The sequence below is a fragment of the Schistocerca piceifrons genome, chromosome 2 (genome assembly GCF_021461385.2).
Source record: "Schistocerca piceifrons isolate TAMUIC-IGC-003096 chromosome 2, iqSchPice1.1, whole genome shotgun sequence".
Taxonomy (NCBI): domain Eukaryota; kingdom Metazoa; phylum Arthropoda; class Insecta; order Orthoptera; family Acrididae; genus Schistocerca; species Schistocerca piceifrons.
Window position 1 is genome coordinate 811894925 of NC_060139.1, and position 21878 is coordinate 811916802.

Below are 21878 nucleotides of genomic sequence, written 5' to 3' on the forward strand. Positions count from 1 at the left end.
CCATGTATTCAGCTGCACTGCTTATGCAGACGATCTCATCATCGTTCTTCGTAGCAGTGCTGAGGTGAGGAAGTCACTGCCATGGGTTACCATCTATGGTAAAACTTCCTTTAGCTGCCTCAACGTCCGCAAATCGAGCGCCGTGGCTGTAAGTACGGGACTTCCTGCGAACAGTGCTACTCCTTTGCGTGTAAGTGTTACTCTCCGACGCTTAGGACTCGATTTCGCAAGTTATCTACGATGGACAGTTGCGCTCAACTGTCGACGTCTACTTTACCGACTAGGAGCTGGGTTCTCAGATCACCGTTTACGAGCAGTCGATTTTCTGCAGCTGACACAAAACGTAAATGTATAATTGGCGTCACGTATCCCTTACGTGGCACAGATACTCCTATCCCACCATCCATGGCGCCCCGCATGCTAGCGGCATTGGGTTAGTTTGTTTGCCACGGCTTGCTGTTCAAGATAAGGACACTCACCCTCCCGCGGTGCAGCGGTGGTATCATGTGTCTTCCAGAGCGGTAGTCCTTTTCATTGGCTTTTATATGACGTTGTGGTGCCGCAGTCCTATGTTACTTACCAGCGTATTACTGGAGGCCTTTGCACCACATCTATCCAGCTATCGGATGTCCCTCCACCCTTTTACTTCCGCCACTCTTTCCTTGAACTGAGCTTCGTATGTACTGTTCTACTGTCAGCGCAATTGATATTCACGAAGGCGATCTGTGGTTTCCTTCAGAAGCATAGGTCACCGAATGTAGCTGAGGCGAAGATTCCCCATGTCAACTGGTGGGTCGTTTGGCGATCGGTGTGCGCTCCTTATCTTGAGACCGGGTGATGATGTTTGGTTTCTGGGGCGCTCAACTGCGCTGTTATCAGCGCCCGTACAAATTCCCAACCTTTACTCAGTCCAATCTGCCACTTTCATGAATGATGATGAAACGATGAGGACAACACAAACACCCAGTCATCTCGAGGCAGGTGAAAATTATCTTGACACTAACGTCCAGTCAGCATGGTACGCTACTGTCAATGGAAAGCAAGTCTGCCGGTCACTCTTCACAGGATTCACATCGCAGACACCCCGTTGTGTGTCGACTGTGGTATTATGGACACAGACGAGCACCACCTGGTGTGCAGATCGGCGAGAGGTGTCTGGTTCTTAGTGTGACAGATGTTGTCCTGCACGACTCCTCATCAGATACCTACTCAACTGCTGCTCTTTCCGGACGCGGGATACTTCCCGCAGGCGAACACGAACTCTGTAAAGTGGGTTTGCAGACATACTGCACATCACTTGTTTGCTGATGGTTAGAAAAGTATCCTTTACTTTTGGCAGTTCCTTAATGAACGTCATTGTGCAGTTATCCACAATCCAAGATAAAGGCAATTTTTCTCCAGTTTCTTCTGCTGTGTCTTCCTTAACCCACCCCAGATCTGGAGTGTTTCTGTCTTCCACACTTACAAACGATATATCCACTGGTAATCGGAATGTTCTTCTCAGAAAAACTATACGTTGATAGTGTCAATCAGTCTGACGTCTTGCTGCGCCCTCCTCACGCGATGCCACTTTCCTGGTATTCCGGGGGTTATTAATGACAAAAATAAATAAATAAAAGTATAAAAGGAAAGGAAAATAAATAAATAAACGATGTTCATTGTACCTCTACTCCGCGTTCCCTACGCTTTCCTTGGTTCCTGGAGGGTGGGAACGGGACATTGTGACCAGTCCTCGTGTTACTAGCCCCGCCCACTTTGCCTCTACCCTCCCTTTGGGAGCCGGGAAGGTTCCTTGAGTTGTAGTTAAAAAAAAAAAAAAGTGTTAGCGTTTGAGCTTCGTAAGATGAACGTGTATGAAGTGACAGTTCGATTCCCGCTCAGACTTTCATTTTTGTAGTACAAGAGTAAAATTTGTGATATTCAAAATTTTGCACGTACACTATTTGTTGTTGCAAATTAGGAACGTCTCACCGTTACGCATGTTAACTGCCAAATGGGGCATGTCTCTGTGTACGAAGTAATTCCGGACACATTACCAGATTACATGTGTAAGGGATTTCGCAAATCACGACAGGCATCCTTTTCAGGAAAACTCTATGCGTTTATTCATGTACTTATCGATAGTTATAAATATGCTTGTGCTAATAATTAAATTTAATTTAAAGTAGTAAGTAGTCAAATAATATGAAATTCACTAAAACTTCAAGCAAATACATGCGGTTTTTTTTAAATTATGTTACATCTCAAGTATCATACAAATTAAATAATATTACAAGTGATGAAAAAGAATATAGATTAAAAGTTAAGTCGTTGCGGGTGTTGAACCGTTGGTTCACACACGTTCCAGGAAAGAAGCTTGAACGCTAATGACTTGACCACCATGGCCTCTATCGTCTGGCACCTACGCACAGGTACATCACTTACGTAATAAACGCGTAAAACTCCTCTTGAGATTTTCTCGGAATTGCCAGGTTAGTGTACCTTATTACTTGCACATTATATTTTTTTAATGACCTATTAAAAGTGTACAAAGTTTGAAGTAAATCTATGATCCAGTGTCGTGACCTCCCCTTGTCATAAATAGATACAGAAAAGAAAGCGTGCAGCTTAGGTGCATAGTATTAAGTTTTTAATGGTCTGCAACTGCCTGAAATATATGTTTACATAAGACAAGACTGCAGTGGTTACGTAATATTGTTATAGGGCTTCGGCGAAGTTTGTGAAATGGACCCATTTCGTAAATGTTAAGGGTCGTGTTAAGATACGGAGTACATTTCTTTGGCCGCATTGCGCTTAGATGCAAAGGTGCAGCCAATCCGTATTGTGAAGAAGTAGATGAGCTCGACGAGGCTGAGAAGGCTGAAGCCCATGAACAGACCCAGCAGACCGCCGCAGTTTGCTGAAAAGAAACAGAGAGGGTAGTCAGGCAGCGAATTTGTTTTCTTAAACAATGCAAAAGTTTCATTTATTCCGGCTATTAGAAGCAATGAATTTATGATTCGAAAACATATGAAGGGAAAATCTTGGGTTAGATGACATCAGATATACTCCTTTTTTCCACGAATCCATCATGAGGAGATTCTCAAGGATGCAGAACACGTAATAAAACAAGAATATATAATATATATCTGAAACAAGACTGATTTACGACGTGTGTGAGAATAGTAGACTGACAATACTGCGAGCGATCTGGTAATGCTATCAATAAAATTCTTCTGGGTTTGAAGCAGCACTGTCATCCGTAAAATTCCGACGTTTCGGCGGCTGATGCAAGGCACCTTCCTCAGGATGTTTTGCTAACTGGTGAATGAGCACTAGTTTGGATACTTATATACTATGGATGGGTGCTGTCATTGGATGTGAGGGTGAGGAGGAAGGGTATTAGGAGTTCATTTTATTGGTCTTTGCATTGCGTGTTGTCATTGGCGGAAATTGGCGTTTTCCATTGGAGTTTCCTTTACTGCTTGCCATTGGTGGAAATCGGTGAATAGGAGACTGAGCGGCGGCTACAGCGTAGCGTTGTTTACTAACTGCTTAGTATCGACTAGGCCGCGTCTGCGCTCTGTGTACCCTCCACTGTTGTGGCCTACCGCGCGACTGTTGCTTTGTGAGATCTGTCCTTCCGCAAAGCTGTCACAGCTGGCAGCCAAGACACTGGAAGTCGGTACCCGTCTTCTCTATTCATATCGTCGGGTCGCTTGGCTATTTCTATAGCCTCTATAATCTTCCTCCTCAAACTAAACGGCTGTTTCGAGAGGCCCGCGTACTGGCTTTGCGGAAGGACAGCTTACGCAGAACAACAGGCGCGCGGTAGGCCACAGCAGTGGAGGGTACGCAGAGCGCTGACGCGGCCTAGTCGATACTAAGCAGTTAGTAAACAATGCTACGCTGTAGCCGCCGCTCAGTCTCCTATTCACCGATTTCCACCAATGGCAAGCAGTAAAGGAAACTGCAATGGAAAACGCCAATTTCCGCCAATGACAACACGCAATGCAAAGACCAATAGAATGAACTCCTAATACCCTTCCTCCTCACCCTCACATCCAATGACAGCACCCCTCCATAGTATATAAGTATCCAAACTAGTGCTCATTCAGCAGTTAGCAATACACTCTGAGGAAGGCGCTTGGCAACAGTCGCCGAAACGTCGGAATTTTACAGATGACAACGCGGCCTCAGACCCAGAAGAATTTTATTGACTGTGACAACGGCCGCGTAAGCCTACGTTTACATGGTAATGCTGTGTTGTTTTACTCGTGTAGACCGCTGTATTCATCCCTTGCGACTTTTCAGCTCCATACAACCATCGCTAGATTTTTGAGAGCGCCTTAATTGAAGTTGTGTTTCTGTTGTGTATTATGAAAATGGAGCAGTGGAATTTAGAGCAACGTTATGCCATCAAGTTCTTTGTTAAACCTGGGGAATCCGACAGTGTGACCTTTGAAAAGCTGCAACAGGCCTATGGCTAATATTGTTTATCAAGAACGCAAGTTTTACGCTGACACAGCTAATTTTTGATAGGCCGAGAACACGTTGGAGATGAACCTCGCTCAAAATCAGACGAAAACGTCGAACATGTGCGTGCCCTTGTGAAATGAGACCGATTTTTAACAATAAAGATGACTGGTGACCTGTTCAACATTTTCAGCGTACATCAAATTTTGACCGAATTTTTGCACATGCAAAAGCTTTATGCCAAAATTATGCCGAAAAATACATAGCTGAATAGGACAATCGAAGAAATGTCTGTGTTGATAATCTCGAGAGGATTGTCAATGGTTCAGTCATGAGACCACACCTGATGAATCCTGGATTTTTGAGTACGAGCCTGAGACAAAGTGGCAAAGTGAGAAGTCGCCCACCGAGACATCTACTCGACCGAAAAAAAAGCTTCAGTGAGCAAATCAAAGATCAAAACAGTGTTGATTTGCTTTTTTGGCAGTAGGTGTATAGTGCATAAAGGATTTGTTCCTCCAGGACAAACTCTCCACCAAGTTTTTTTACAAAGATTTGATGAAAGGCTCAGGAACAGGGTGAATCGAGTGAGACTGGACATTGCAGACTATAGTTCAATTCTTTTATCTTGGCGGCTCGCGCATGCCCGCCCAGACGCGGGAGATTGCTGCATTGCCAGTTGCACACGACGCACGCGCCAATAGAAGCAGCGCCATAGTATAGTACAGTTCGCAAGCTTACGTTTAGGGGGGAGCGCGCAGTTCATGAAGTAAAGCTACCACGGCCGCATTAACCCTTTCGCTGCTACAAAGACGTGCTCCCTGCATTCCGCGCTGTGCGCGATTTTGTCACTGCACTCCTCGCCCGTGCAGACACATCGTGTTCCGACTGCTTTGACACTCTTATCATTCGATTCCACAAAAACTATTTGGCCCAAAAATTAGATTTTTACATGTCTTCTTGACTGATACCTTCCCCTCATAAATGACTTAATTTTGTTTCGATGTTCAACGCAGTTATTATGCAGCATTAAATATTGTAAACCATTGCACGAAATTTTGTAGAGTTTGCAGAGGTAAAAGTTGAGGGGGGAAGGTATCAGTCAAGAAGACGTGTAAAAATCAAATTTTTGGGCCAAATAGTTTTTGTGAAATCGAATGATAAGTGTGTCAAAGCAGTGGGAGCAGTGTACAGGCGAGCAGTGCAGTGATGACAAAATCGCGCACAGCGCGGAATGCGGGGAGCACGTGTCTGCAGCAGCGAAAGGGTTAATGAAGAGACAAAGCACTAGAAATTTCAAAAAATTGCATTCAAACGAATATAATTCGTGAAGTAATGCACTTCCATATTGTTTTCAAACAATGAAAATATTGCGCACTGCACGAGGCTTGAACTCACAACCTTTTGCATAGAAGCCCAACACTTTAACCATTATGATAACGCAGCTTGTCTACGCACAGAATGCCATGAGGACTCTAACATGTCACGCAAAGTACTGACAAAAACTGTTGGTATGACATGAATTACTCACGCTTCGTCGAAGTACAATAGGAAATAAACAATTACCGCTTTTCTTTGTTGCGAAAAAGCGGTTCGTGAGATTGATACAAACACCTTTCCTTGCTATCGCCTGAATTAGGAGTGTTATTGCTTGTTTGGTTTAATTAATTAATAGAATATGAAGCTATTGGTATAAAGAATGCTTTTTCCAAACTTTCTATAAAAGAAAGTCTGCTATCAAGACATTGCTTTTGTTCTATTACTTTATTTATGACTGAACGTTTCTAAAACTGAAGACACTTGTCCATGCTCTGCACTGCAGTCGAGATCTGGCAACGTCGTTCTCTGTTCATTGGCTGACTGTGTTTTGTGTCGCCAGATGCACAGAACGAACCTAAACTCGGCCGCCAACATAAATGACGCGCACTTTAGTAGACGATGCATCATGATAACGCCCCATATCACACAACTACTCCGGTAGCTGAGTGGTCAGTGCGACAGAATGTCGCCGGCATGGTAGCTCAGCATGTTCGGTCAGAGGGCTGCTCGCCCTCTGTAATTAAAATCTGAGTAAAGGAATCAACGATCAACTTGAACGGATGTCTTTTGACGTCTGCCCAGACCAAACGCAACGGAAAAAAAAGGTCAATCGTATGGGCCCAGGTTCGATTCCCTGGCTGAGTCGGAGATTTTCTCGACTCAGGGATTGGGTGTTGTGTTGTCTAATCATGATGTCATCCCCATTGACGCGCAAGTCGCCGAAGTGGCGTCAAATCGAAAGACTTGCACCTGGCGAATAGTCTACCCGACGGGAGGCCCTAGTTCCATGACATTTATATTTACAGTACCACTTCCGTCAAGGAATTTTTGACCTCAAAAACCATCCCTGTTGTTCACAGCCCCTCTATTCACCTTATCTGAGTCCTTGTGACGTTTTTCTTTTGACAAAACTGAAAAATGTCTTAAAAGAAGATCATTTTGGAACTCTGAAGTACAGGGTGTCCCACTCAAACCTCCCTGATTTCAAGGACCCAGGAGACAAAAACCACAGCAGATACGAGAGTGAAAAATGCACCACATTGTAGAGCATCTCAAAGAATTTATATTCCCGCGTGAGAAGTGCCAAGTATCGTCGCCAGAGTGCGGCATGGTCGCATGAAGTGAAAATGGCGACTCCACAGCAGTGCGCACAAGCAGTAGTGTGGTTTACAGAAACAAAATCACTGATTACTGCGTAAAGAAATTATCGTCGTGTGTATGAATGTGATCCACATGATGTAAAAACAATTAAGGAATGGTTTAGGATGTTTCTGGCAGCAGGAAGCGCTCTGGAACATTCTGGCAGTGCATGTTATGGAGTTTCAGAAGAGACAATGGAGGACATCAGACAAACGTTTCTCACAAGCCCACTGTAATGGTATTTGAATTACGTAACCATTACGGCACCTCACCTCAACCTCTCGATACCAGCAATATTCTACTGTGTTTCTGTAAAATAGTGAACATATTTCTGTGACAACATTCAGATTTGATTTCATTAACGTAGAGGTACTTTGATACAGCGATATGTATATATTGCAATGATATTATTCATATGTACATTCTTTCTTTTGTCACTATGATCTTTGCCGTACTTGTAACTCTGATTTTTGGGCGCGTAAGCGGTCATTAGGGAGTCAAGCTTTGGTCGTCATGTTAAAAAGACGCAAATTGTAGTCAGTTTATGAAATGCGAACTTCAACAGTGAGGAAGATATTTTCAAGTATGTTTTATATTGTGAAGTGATGTTTAGAAACGAGTTACGTGATATTGCAACAAAAGTAATAAAAAAGAAGTGTAACTTAAATTCGGAGTGCTGATTACTTTTTTACATCACCATTAATAAAAAAGAAGTGTAACTTAAATTCGGAGTGCTGATTACTTTTTTACATCACCATTAATCTTCAAGAATGGTTTATGAAACACGTCTATTAAAATTTTGAATATCACAGAATAACACCTAGGCCTCTTTGCATCCGAGGTTGGAATCATCACTACCTAGATTTTCGACGATTGAGCCGCGAGTTCACAACGAGACCAGCGTGGGAAACACGAAAAGATGAGTGCCTAGTTTATCCATTATTTCAAGAAATAACTTTATTAACTGTGCTCTAATGATACCTGCCACATAATATAACTTTGTTGTTGCCCGAAAATGCAATATTTAGCAGCGTGAGCAACACTACAATCGTACTTAATTTTTGACCTTTGTTGTGGTAGGGTTGTTAGACCACGTAAGTCAGTTCGTCAAGCATCTAGGCAACTTGATGTACCTCTATCAACATTGCAACGCATAGTTCACCGGCGTCTTCATATGAGTGTTTACAAAGTGCAAATTCTGCAACATCTGACGCCGAACGACAAACCACGCTGACAACAATTTGCTGCAGATATGCTGCAATGTATTGATATGGCTACCAGCTTCCTGGAAACATGTTTGTTCTCAAATGAGGTAACCTTTCATCTATCAGGAAGAATTAATAGTCATAATGTTCGGATTTGGGGTTCGCAAAATCCGCACGTTGTCATTGAACATGTTCATGATAGTCCTAAACTAAACGTCTAGTGCGGGCTAATGCACGACAGGATTGTTGGACCGTTCTTCTTTGAGGAACAAACAGTGAATGGGTCAGTGTATCTGGACATGTTGGAGCAGTTTGTGTACCCTCAGATGCAAGACTTGCAACCCAACATCATTTTGCAACAAGATGGAGCTCCTCCACATTGGTCAACGGCTGTTCGCAAGTTCCTGGATAGGAAATTTTCTAGTGGTTGGATCGGACGCCGAGGACCCATTGACTGGCCACCACGTTCACCCAACGTTACGCCCCTTGATTTCTTCGTGTGGAGATTCGTGAAGGGCCGCTTCTATGCGACCAAAGTGGACGATATTCTTACATTGCGACATCGTATCGCTAATGCGATGCAACAATAACAGAGGAAATGTTACAAAGAACTTGGCAAGAAATTGAATATAGACTCGATATTCTTCGTGCTACAAATGGTTCACATGTAGAGGTGTACTGATGATAAATAAATAAATTCTTTGAGATGCTCTACAATGTGGTGCATTTTTCATTGTCGTATCTACTGTTTTTTTTTTTCCTGTGGCTTTGAAATCAGGGAGGTTTGAGTGGGACACATGCTACGAATGGTTCACATGTAGAGGTGTATTGATGATAAATAAATAAATTCTTTGAGATGTGATGCATTTTTCACTGTCGTATCTACTGTGGTTTTTTTTTCCTGGGTGTTTGAAATCAGGGAGGTTTGAGTGGGACACCCTGTTCATTCAAAAGAATGTGAACAATACGTTAAAGGCTCTACAAGTTGAAGCCTTTCAGTGCTGCTACCAAGACTGGAAACAACAAATCTGGCGTGTGTAGCTACCGAAGGGAATTACTTTCAAGAGGACGATATTGTTCTTTGCAGAAAAAAATAAAATTTTCAATAGATAAAAAGTCATTCTCATTAGTTTTCTCACACACCTCGTTCGCTAATATCCCTTGCACAAATCCTGTGTGAAGTGGCCTTCACGGATGTCGAATAAGTCAAAATATCTTACATATATATTCAGTTAAGCGATATGGCAATGACAATCTTGTCACTCATGTAAATATACAATAATACACTGGGGTGCATATGATAACACCGGCCAATAACATTTTTGTTAAAAGAATGTGAATAGTTCTCTTTGATAAGCTGTGTGCCCTGAATTCGAAAATGAAATTGAAAACACTACATACTGGTTATTCTTTTGTGGCCTTACTTAAATACTCTTCAGCTTTAATTGTTGAAAAATATTTGAAATATATACCGTGCGAGAAAGTATCACACATGACACTCACTTCAGAAATCTACCTCCTGAAGTGAAGGTGGCTTAGCAGCACTACTGGGTAAGTCATGCCTGAACACATATAATCGTTTGGTTTGTTGGCACGTGTATGTCAGCAGTGGAAGCTGCTGGAAGAGACAGCTTGTTGTTCTAAGTTCGTAAGAGCTGTACTTTGCGTTGGTTATTAATTGAGAAGAACTTAATCCCCCTTGCAACAAAGTGCTACGAATTTTATTTCCGATGTTTAAGGATAGTGGCCAGAACAAGAATTGACACTCACATATGCCTTTCGCTTATGAAGAAGATTGTAACAAAACACTTGTGCAAGTCAGCCTAGAATATTGCTCGGGTGTTCGGAACCCATACCAGATAAGACTAACAGAGGATACTGCATATACCGGGTGACCAAAAAGTCAGTATAAATTTGAAAGCTGAATAAATCACGGAATAATGTAGATAGAGCGGTGCAAATTGACACACATGCTTGGAATGACATGGGGTTTTATTAGAACCAAAAAATACAAACATTCAAAAGATGTCCGACAGATGGCTCTCCATCTGATCAGAATAGCAATAATTAGTATAACAAAGTAAGACAAAGCAAAGATGATGTTCTTTACAGGAAATGCTCAATATTTCCACCATCATTCCTCAACAATAGCTGTAATTGAGGAATAATGTTGTGAACAGCACTGTAAAGCATGTCCGGAGTTATGGTGGGTCTAGCAATATGGGGTGTTTTTTTTTGTTCTAATAAAACCCCATGTCATTTCAAGCATGTGTGTCAATTTTTACCTCTCTATCTACATCATTCAGTGGTTTATTAAGTTTTCAAATTTATACTAACTTTTTGATCACCCGGTATACAAAGAACGCCAGCATGAATGATCAGGGATTTATTTGATCTAGGGCAGAGCCTCACGGGGATGCTGGAAAAATTGAGCTAACCCGCGTTTTTTCATCTGCATCTGCATCTGTATCTTTTTTCAGTTTCATGGAATAGAATATCACTAAAGAGTATGTTCAACAAAATTATTCAAAATGGTCATTTTCCATGATAATTTCATTGATAAATCAGTCGTTACAACAAACGTTCTTCAAAAGTGTATACCGATCGAATCGTTTTGCTCGCTGTCGGTTACATAGATTGCTGTGCTATAACATAATTCCGGATGGTATTTGTCGGAGAAGCAATCGAAGCACAAATTCATTGAGCACCATTCACATTCAAAGAAAACTACTGCCTTGCAGACACACGGAAAGCACAGTTCGTGTGGATTCAAAGAGGCTGCTCTTTCTTTGATCAATTTAGATGCGAACCACGCGTACTCGATAGTTCCTGTAAAAGCAGATGCACTAAACTGATGCAGAACTGAGGCTGCATGTAGCATATCCTCACGAAAACGTATGTCTGTAGTTTCCTCTTGCTTTCACCGTTCGCAGTACCAGCACGGCAAGGCCGTTTTCGTTAACGTCCAGAACAGATCAGTCAAACATGCAGAATGTATCTCCTGCAACTACTGGAAAGGCTGCCTCCCTTTTTCAGGGATCACACGTTTGTCTGACCTCTCAACACGTACCCCTCCGTTGTGGTTAGGCCAGCGGTACGGCTCTCTGTATCGCTGAGGCAAGCAAGCCACCCCACCAGTGGCAAGGTCCATTGTTCATGGAGGGAGGGATGCAAAATTAAAGAATGTATTTTTATTGAATCTTTCGTCCAAGCGATTTCTCTAATAGTCTTTTTAGCAAGTATGGAGCATTTTGAATTTTTTTCTTCAAAACTTTAACCTGCTAGTAAAAGTAAACAGCATAGGGTTGGCTAATCCGTATCAGCACCGTGATACCACTTAACTTTAGCCTCTGCACTAAGCTAGATTTGTCAAAACATCACAAATGCTAGGAATACAGGAGGTAAGCTTGAAACTTCAACATCGAATTTCTCATAAACAAGGGGTCGTCGCACGAAACGCCGCTAGCCAGGCACTCAGGACAGATTCCTTTAGAACATAATCAAGACCAATCAAAATCCTTCCGTGACAAGTCTGGTGGTTCCCTTGTGAGCCTAAATGACCAGTCCATTTCATATCCCTAAGAACTGTTAGACGCGAATATTTGTATGAGTTGATTGATTACAGTTGTGAGTCATCGATATTGTTGTGTGGGATACTAGGTCCCAGGCTGTCACAGCCTGGCAAATGTGAACTGAAGTTCTAAACATCTGACACAATCAGTTGCAGAATTCTGTAACTGAATGCACCAAAAAAAGTCTATAGAATGTATCCATGAAATTAAACTTACCTATGAAATCTGTTATCCCATAAAGTTCGCTGCGACGACTGGTGATGAACTGCATGTCTTTGAAGTATATTGAAACTCTTGCCATATCAACACTGTAAAGGAAGAAGAAAATAAAACTTTGTAATAAATATAGCATTTCCTCACCGCAACTTTATTACGAGTACAGTTCACTGCACTAAAACACGAGGGCTTGCTGTAGGATTACAGAACCAACTACAAAAGAATGAAGATTCGTCAGACTCGCAGTTTTCTTTACAGCCAGTAAGAAGTAACCGTTTGACAAAGCGTTACGGGCAGTGCAGTACCGAGTTGATTCTGGACCACTGGCAAAACTGCCAAATCTGTGCTGCTCCCCTCCAGAAAAACTACATTTCCATACTTTTTTTCTGCATAGATTTAGGAAATTTTGTAATTTATAAGGCGGTTTTAATAAGAAAGAAGCTTTACTGAGAAATATTACCTAAATGAGCTCTGTAGATGAAAAATACGACGCAAAACAAATTAAAAGTACCATTGTAATGAATAAATTACAAATTATACAACCTTTCTAAAAAAGTAGAAAACAAAGCAGACTCTATGTCTTATTGTTTATGGCAGCTACTGTGCATTAGTTTTAGTATGATGTATAATAAAGATCAAATGATCAATAATAATTAAATCATTAATTAGAAATAAAAGAAAAAGGCTATAATTATGTGTGAATAACACATTCCTTTCCAAGAACTGTGTTTTTATTATAATTTTACTTTCCATTTCCTTGCTTTCAGGGAATCAGGTTCATTGGTTGTGTCACTGAAGTCGAAATTATCAGATGTGTCATATTCTATCTACAAGACAGCAGAATTCGACAGTCTGCTTCACCTAAACTCACCCGCCTCCGCAGCAGAACGTTCAGCGCGGCTAACTGCCATGTGGTGGACCGGGGTTCGATTCCCGGTACTGCCAGAGAATTTTCATTGTGAGAGGACTGGAACGGTGTGCACTCAGCATCGTTAAAGCAACTGAGGAGACACGCGACAGATTAATTGCTGTTGCAAGGTCAAGAAACTCGATAACGCCTGGAGAGCTATTTGCTGACTCTGCTGCCCCCATACCGCATCGACGCCATTATCAGAGAATGACATGCGGTCGGTCGGGCCCGACTGTTCTTCTAGGACCAGAACACTAAACTTTACCTGTCTTGTTACCTTCACTTAAGTATTTTTTATCATTTTTAATTTCCTGAAACAGCGTTGACAAGATGCTACCGTCAGTGGAATTGTCATAAATATTTTGACAGCTATTTCGATGTTTGGATAAGCATATGCTTTGAAGAAGAAACAGAACTTTAAAGTATCCAAATAGTAAGTGTGTCAGTGTTTCTGCTGGTATTTGAAATCCGCCATTTCGTTGACTAGCTCTTCTGTATCGATATTTCTGCTATACCTGACACCAAACCCTCTGCATATTAATTAAAATAAACATCTTCAATAATAATCGCTTGGTTGCTAGTGTAAATAATTTTATAACAACCGGCTTCGTAGCCTAAAAGCAACATAAGCAGATTAAATCTGTTAAATTACAAAAAGCATCCACTGAAATTGTGGCCGAACTATAGTTACAATCAATAACGAGAAATAGAGCAAATTACTTACACGGTGAATCATGATATTAAAGTTGTAACACAGACGGGACTGAACATGCCTTGTCCATGTTGCAACGTTAAAGTCAAGAATCATCACGTAGGTAATTTTCTTTATTTCTCACTATTGATTGTAACTGTAATTCGACCACAATCGTTTCAACATTTACTTTTATGATCAACACGTGTCCCATTAACTTTTTTTACTCATTATTCTTCTGACTGGTTCGACGTTGCCAGTCAAGAATTCCTCTCTTATTCCAACCACTTCATCTCAGAGTACCACCTACACCCTACGTTCTCAAATTATTTGTTGGATATGTTCCAATCTCTGTCTCCCTCTGCAGCTTTTATCTCTACAGCCTCCTCCTAGTACCATGAACGTTGTTCCCTTGTCAAAACAAATGTTTTCTCATTCTGTCCCTTCTTCTTGTCAATGTTTTCCGTATGTTCCTTTGTTAGTCGATGCTGAGGAGAACCACTTCGTCCCTTATCAGTCCACCAGATTTTCCACATTCTTCTACAGCACACATCTCAAACTCTTCGATTCTCTTCTTGTTGGTTTTCGCATAGTCCATGATTCACTTGCATGCAACCCGGTGCTCCACTTACGTTTTGTTTTCTCTCCATTTCACTTCACTGTCACCTGCTCTATCTAAATTATGCCTTTTCCTTTCCAGATTGTCTAGTTTCCCTGCCACTTTCAAACTAGTAACATTCCACGCTACGGCGCGTAGAATGTTACCTTTCCGTTGGTCATTCAATCTTTTTCTCATGATTTCCTCTCCCTTGGCAGTCCCTTCGCCGAGGTCCAAAAGGTGTACTAATCCAGAATCTTATGCCAATGGACAGATCATCACTTTTTTCTTTTTAAAATTACTCGTTTCATACCCTGTCGATTTACGTCGCGTGTCTTTAAGTGCGCAGCTGTTTTCATTGCCACCTGCAGTCCCATGCCGTTGATGATCATTGTTTATTCTTTCGCCTTTTAGGGGAAATTTCCCACCAAAGACCTAGAGGTTTTCCTGAAACTCTGTCCACTCCTTTGCCCTCTTCGGCAAGACCACTGGCAGAAGGAGGCTGACTCCTTATACCACAAGTCTTCGACTGCCATTAATGATGCTTTCTATTCAAAGTTTAACAAGTGGCTGGCACACTGGCCGCACAGCTATTGAGGCAGGCTCCAGACACATACACTTGCATTTAGCTATGTTCACTTTCCTACATTGTTTCTATTTATCTACCCTTTGTAACCGTGAACGGTATCATTTCGCATACATTCATTACCATTACAGATGTACCTCAAGATGTCCCAAGTCCCCAGTCATCTCTCCTTCTCTGAAAATCTTCATTATCGTCAATATGTCTAAAATTCCTCATGTGTAACTAGTCTGATGCGCTTTCCTAATCTCTGCCCTGTACTTCAGAAATGCGAAAGGCACCTCCAACTCCACCTTAGCTAGTTTACCTCCTGATGTATGACGTGCCTGCTCAAGATAAATATTTCCGAAACACAGACATAGTTATAGAGATAGTCGCCTGCAATTTCAGTCCCTATGACTTGTGCAAACCATTCCTTACTGTTCTAGCCAATTATCTGAATCACTAACATCCAACTGTAACAAAGAAACCCCTCGACAATCCAACGAAAACCCACGATATACTGAAACTATTAACAAGCTGAACATAGGGACTGCATCACTCCACCATTTTCCAAGTTTATAGCTTTGATTTAAAACATCCTCTCCCATATCACTGTCGCCTGTACTTTTGCTCTACCCAGCTTGAATCTCTCAAAGTTCTTGGGTACCTCATCTAACTTTGACTGCTTACCCTCCCCTACTGGACTCCTTTACCAATTCCTGTCCCTTCTCATTCACGTCGAGCGGGATTAGCAGAGCGGTCTGGGGCGCTGCGGTCATGGTCTGTGCGGCTGGTCCCGGCGGAGGTTCGAGTCCCCTCTCGGGCATGGGTGTGTGTGTTTGTCCTTAGGATACTTTAGGTTAAGTAGTGTGTAAGCTTAGGGACTGATGACCTTAGCAGTTAAGTCCCATAAGATTTCACACACATTTGAACTTTCTCCTCATCCACACATTTCCTTGTGTCCTATACACCCAACGAAGTCAACTCAAATGACCCCAAAATACGAATACTGTCATACTAACAAGCCAGTACCAGTGCATCGCCGGCCGGAGTGGCCGAGCGGTTCTAGGCGCTACAGTCTGGAACCGCGAGACCGCTACGGTCGCAGGTTCGAATCCTGCCTCGGGTATGGATGTGTGTGATGTCCTTAGATTAGTTAGGTTTAAGTAGTTCTAAGTTCTAGGGGCCTGATGACCTCAGAAGTTAAGTCCCATAGTACTCATAGCCATTTGAATTTGAAGCAGTGCATCATATCGAGCCTACACCTACACAAACATCATGTTCCCACCCAAGTAAACCTCAACAGCATCCTCCCCCCAAAACGATGAAATCTGCGTTGACTTTTGTATCCTTTCTTTCCTCTCCATAAACACCTGTGACAAATCCAATGGCTCCCGCCACTCACTTTCCCACACTACACATCACTATACACCAACCCATCAGTTGCGATGTCACCTGACTCTTCACAACACTGCTTAGCCACCTACACTGAATTCAGCTTCCCAAAGTGAACGTCTTACTGCCGCACCTGCTGGCTTGTCCTTTGGCTATGGAAGTATGGAAGCTAAAAATCGCAGAGGGAGGCGAAGGCTTGAGTACAGTATGCAAGTTGAAATATATGTGGATTGTAGTAGTTATGCAGAGACGAAGAGGCTTTCAGAGGCTAGACTAGCGTGGAGAGCTGCATCAAATCAGTCTACGGACTGAGGACAATAACGACAACAACAAATTGCTTTTGACTAGAAAGTACAACAACGGGATGCAATTACTGTAATGAGCAATAAGCAGAAATACTGTGCTACTGACCCTGGCATCTCGCTGAAGTTCTCGCCGTAGGCGGTGAAGACATTGGCCCAGTCGAAGTGCGCCTGCGACGTCTCCGCGTCGAAGTTGAGCACAGTGCACGCGGGCAGGCAGTCGCAGTCGGTGCGCCCCAGCGCCGCCGCGCCGCCGCTCGTCGCCTCGATGTTCTTCACCACTTCGCGTTCCACCAGCTCGTCTGCACAAAACCACACTCTCTCTTACTGTTATGTACACTGAAGGTGGATAGGGAAGAAACGAAAGGAAATGGGAGGAACTGTTGATGTCAGCTGCATCAGGACTTTATGCGAATCAGCGGCGATGTGTGTCGCACGAGGATTGGAACCTGGGATCCCAGGCTTAGTAGGCAATTGCTTTAAGCACTGCGCCAACTGGACACAGTGTTTATCACAATTCACATTTGCGTGGACTATTTCTGCACGTCCCCCGACCGAGCCACATTCCCACATAAAGCCACCCATCAGCCCATCAGCACAATTACGTTCGATCTCCTGCGAGAATTAGAAAGTAGAGAGCATGGAGGATATGCAGTGTCCTCCATGCTCTCTACTTTGAGATTCCTTACATACTGTAAGACATGGACTGTCCTCCGTGCTCTCTACTTTGAGATTCCTTACATACTGCAAGACATGGACTGTCCTCCATGCTCTCTACTTTGAGATTCCTTACATACTGCAAGGCATGGACTGTCCTCCATGCTCTCTACTTCGAGATTCCTTACATACCGCAAGATATGGGCTGTTTCCATGCTCTCTACTTTGAGATTACCTACATACTGTAAGACATGGACTGTCCTCCATGCTCTCTACTTTGAGATTCCTTACATACTGTAAGACATGGACTGTCCTCCATGCTCTCTACTTTGAGATTCCTTACATACTGCAAGATATGGACTGTTTCCATGCTCTCTACTTTGAGATTACTCACATACTTTAAGACATGGACTGTCCTCCATGCTCTCTACTTTGAGATTCCTTACATACTGCAAGACATGGACTGTCCTCCATGCTCTCTACTTTGAGATTCCTTACATACTGCAAGACATGGACTGTTTCCATGCTCTCTACTTTGAGATTACCTGCATACTTTAAGACATGGACTGTCCTCCATGCTCTCTACTTCGAGATTCCTTACATACTGCAAGACATGGACTGTTTCCATGCTCTCTACTTTGAGATTCCTTACATACTGCAAGACATGGACTGTCCTCCATGCTCTCTACTTTGAGATTCTCGCAGGAGATCGAACGTAATTGTGCTTCCCCACTGAAGTTGGCGGGTTCATAGCCCATCGAGATGAATCACTTATATGAATGTGTGGTGTCCGTTTGCGCACGTCCGAAAGAAAAGACACCACGCATTCATACAGTCTTTCTTACGCCGCGCCATGAAGTAACCATGCAAATTATACTAGCAAGGAGACCACATGGCGTGTATCACCCAAAGGCATTTCTATGCAACTCTTTAAAATTCTCGAGAAAATCGACTCTGAAATTTCCGTGCGTGTTTAACACCGGAAAGTGAGATCGCTTTCCAGAATGACGGCATGCCCCTCTGATGGAATGCTCGGTGCAGGCTCGATTCGCAGCCGTGGTAAATATTTTTAAAAAGGTGCATGTTTCATTAGCGTTTCTGTGAATCGTAAAAAACACAAGCATGAAAAAAATTAATTTGTATTTTTTTAAAGTTTAAGCAGTCTTTACTAACAGTCTGTTGCAAAAGATCAGTAATTAAGAAATTATATTTGCAATGAAAATTGGATTCTAGAGTGAGATATGTTGGCTGGTTCAAATGGCTCTGAGCACTATGGGACTTAACATCTGTGGTCATCAGTCCCCTAGAGTGAGATATGTAATTAGAAGTAAGAAGATGAGCATTTTTCGTGAAAATGACATTTATATATGTGTTAATTATCACATATTTCATGAATTTTATATTTAGAATGATGAAGGTATTGAACTGAACGGAAAGGAAACGGAGGTCCGACACGATATTAGGAAGTACTCCATGACTTTCGTCAGCTCAGTATATGTTCTTATGATATCCTAACCTTTTGTCAATATCTGTCTTTTTCTTCTTTTTTGAGGAGGAAGGCCAAAGGAATCTTATTTCAGTATAGCATTTACTGCTTCCACATTCGGCTTATTTATCAGGAAATACACGTTCGGATGTTTCTGATTTATTAAAGAGTTTGCCAGCCGAGGTGGCCTAGAGGTTCTAGGCGCTACAGTCTGGAACCGTGCGACCACTATGGTCGCAGGTTCGAATCCTGCCTCGGGCATGGATGTGTGTGATGTCCTTAGGTTAGTTAGGTTTAAGTAGTTCTAAGTTCTAGGGGACTGATGACAGAGCTGTCGTTGAGTTTCTTTTAGCAGAAAACCAGAGCATAGCATATTTTCATAGGCGTTTGCAGACAATGTACGGAGACCTTCCAATGAACAAAAGCACGACGAGTCGTTTGGTGAGGCGTCTGTCACCATCGCAACAGGGTCGTGAGAACCTGTCTGATCTCCTGTGTGCCGGTCGGCCGCATGCAACTGTCACTCCTCCAGATTTGGAACGTGCGGACACTCTCATTCGAGATGATCGACGGTTCACAATCAAACACCTCGCTGCTCAAATGGACGTCTCTATTGGTAGTGCTGATACAATCATCCATCAGCCAAAGATGTGTGCCCGCTCGGTTCCTCGGCGACTAATAGAAGACCGTAAACAGCAACGTAAGACCATCTGTGCCGAACTGCTCGCGCGTTACGAGGCTGATCGTGACAATTTTTTATCAGTTATCGTCACAGGAATTGAACATGGGATCATCACTTCGAACCGGAGACGAAACGGCAATCCATGGAGTGGCGCCGCACCACTTCTACTCCAAAGAAAAAGTTCAAAACCGCATTCTCATCCAGTAAAGTCATGGCGACGGTCTTCCGGGACTATGAGGAGTTATTCTGTTTGATGTCCTCTCTCTTACGGTCCAACGATCAGCTCTGAACCTATTGTGGAAACCTCACGAAATTGGAGAAACGACTTCAGCGTGTTCGTCACCACAAAAATGCAAACGAACTTCTCCTTCTCCATGACAACGCAAGGCCTCACACAAGTCTGCACACCCGAAAGGAGCTCAGAAAACTTCATTGGACTGTTCTTCCTCATCCAGTCTTCAGCCGGGATCTCGCACCTCTCATTTCCATCTGTTAGGCCCTGCGAAGGATCCACTCTGCGGGAAAGCAGTATGTAGATGATGGGGAGGTAATTGATACGTGAAACCGTTGGCTTCGACGTCGACCTGTAGAGTAGTACCATGCGAGCATACAGGCCCTCCAAGTAAAGTGATGTGAGGCGGTCGCATTGAACGTAGATTATGTTGAAAAATAGGGTTTTGTAGCCAAAAAACTGGGGAATAATATGGTGTATTGGAATCTTGATTGAAAACACTCTGCTTTCAGAAAAAAACGACTTCTCGATCGCGAAATGCAGATTCTTGGTCCCCTAAATGTGCCCACAAACCAGATCAAACCAACCACAAAAATACGTTGCATTACGTATTGGACGCCCCTCGCATACAGAAATGAACGCTGTCGACGAGGGCACCGCCTGACTGACAGTGAGAACATACCTGCTGCAGTGAGTTCAAATGGCTCTGAGCACTATGGGACTTAGCAACTGAGGTCATCGGTCCTCTAGAACTTAGAACTACTTAAACCTAACTAACCTAAGGACATCACACACAGCCATGCCCGAGGCAGGATTCGAACCTGCGACCGTAGTGGTCGCGCGGTTCCAGACTGAAGCGCCTAGAACCGCTCAGCCCCCACGGCCGGCTGCAGCAGTTGAATGGCTGGCATGAATCAGTAGTGGGGGAGGCCCTGGTCGGAAATCGCAAGGTGGTAAACTACTTGGTTGGAAGTCCCTCGGCAGCTGTGGCATCTACAAAACGATAGGAAATACCGTGGTCGGAAAGCTCATACAGCCCTTGTATATGGCGGCAGAGACAAGTATACCAACTGGGCAAGATGGGAATTAGTATGCAGATTATAGTTTGGTCTAGCGACGAAGCCCACTTTCATTTGGATGGTTTCGTCAAAAGGCAATGGCGCATTTAGGGGACCAAGAATCTGCATTTCGCGATCGGGAAGTCACTTCATCCTTAACGGCTCACTGTGTGGTGTGCAGTATCCAGTCAAGGAATAATCGGTGCGATATTCCTTGATGGCACAATGGCTACCGAACAGTACGTGAAGGTTTTGGAAGATGATTTCATCCCCATTATCCAAAGTGACCCTGATTTTGACAAAATTTGCTTCATACAAGTCAGAGATCGACCCCATCGAAGCAGGAGAGTGATGTCCTCGAGGAGCGCTTTGGTACCGCATTCTGGCTATAGGGTACCCATACGCCTCTGGCATGGGCCTCGATTGCCCGCTTATTCTCCGGATCTGTACGCATGCGACTACCTTTTGTGGGGCTATATTAAAGGCAAGGTGTACAGCAATAATCTCCAAAACTACTGCTCAACTGAAAACAACCACTGAGAAGGTCATCGACAGCATCAATGTTCCGACAACCGAGCGGTTAGCACACTGGACCCGCATTCGAGAGGACGACGGCTCAATTCCGCGTCCGGCCATCCTGATTTAGGTTTTCCGTGATCTCCCTAAATCGCTTCAGACAAATGCCGGGATGGTTCCTTTGACGTCCTTCCCCGTGCTTCCCTAATCCAATGACACCGATAACCTCACTGTTTGGTCTCTTCCACCAAATCAACCCAACCCAATGTTCCGACACTTCAGCGGGCCATGCAGAATTCCGCTATTCGTCTGCGCCACGTCATCGCCAAAAATGACAGGAATACCGAACATGTCATAACCTGAATCCGAATATCTGTAGTGAAGTTTCCATGTTGAATAAAGTATGTGCACGCCGTAGTTTGTAACTAATTCAGCTCTTTTTTCATATTAGTTGTCAGCAAGTAGATTCCTTACATACTGCAAGACAGTATTCCACAATCTCACATATCATACGATTATCATTACATAACTTAGAAATGTCTCCAGTAAGGTGACAATAGTTAGAGCTCGTGCAATTGAGACGCCATCGGACGGCAGCTCCCTGACCAGCTATGGGAGTTGCGCGATCGGTGGGTAGACGTACATACTTCCGGAAACCT

At 43.2% G+C, this 21878-nt stretch overlaps 1 protein-coding gene across 1 annotated transcript in view; it reads right to left on the bottom strand.

The window, feature by feature from the left end:
* Window positions 1–2256: 2256 nt before the first annotated feature.
* LOC124777310 (pickpocket protein 28-like) overlaps window positions 2257–21878 on the bottom strand; it is a 119142-nt gene continuing 99520 nt past the window's right edge. The window contains exons 9-11 of the mRNA XM_047252664.1: window positions 16698–16890; window positions 12128–12219; window positions 2257–2899 (exon numbers count right to left, since the gene is read on the bottom strand). Coding sequence (XP_047108620.1) covers window positions 2757–2899; window positions 12128–12219; window positions 16698–16890 — 428 coding nt within the window. The 3' untranslated portion in view covers window positions 2257–2756. The remainder of the gene's footprint in view (window positions 2900–12127; window positions 12220–16697; window positions 16891–21878) is intronic.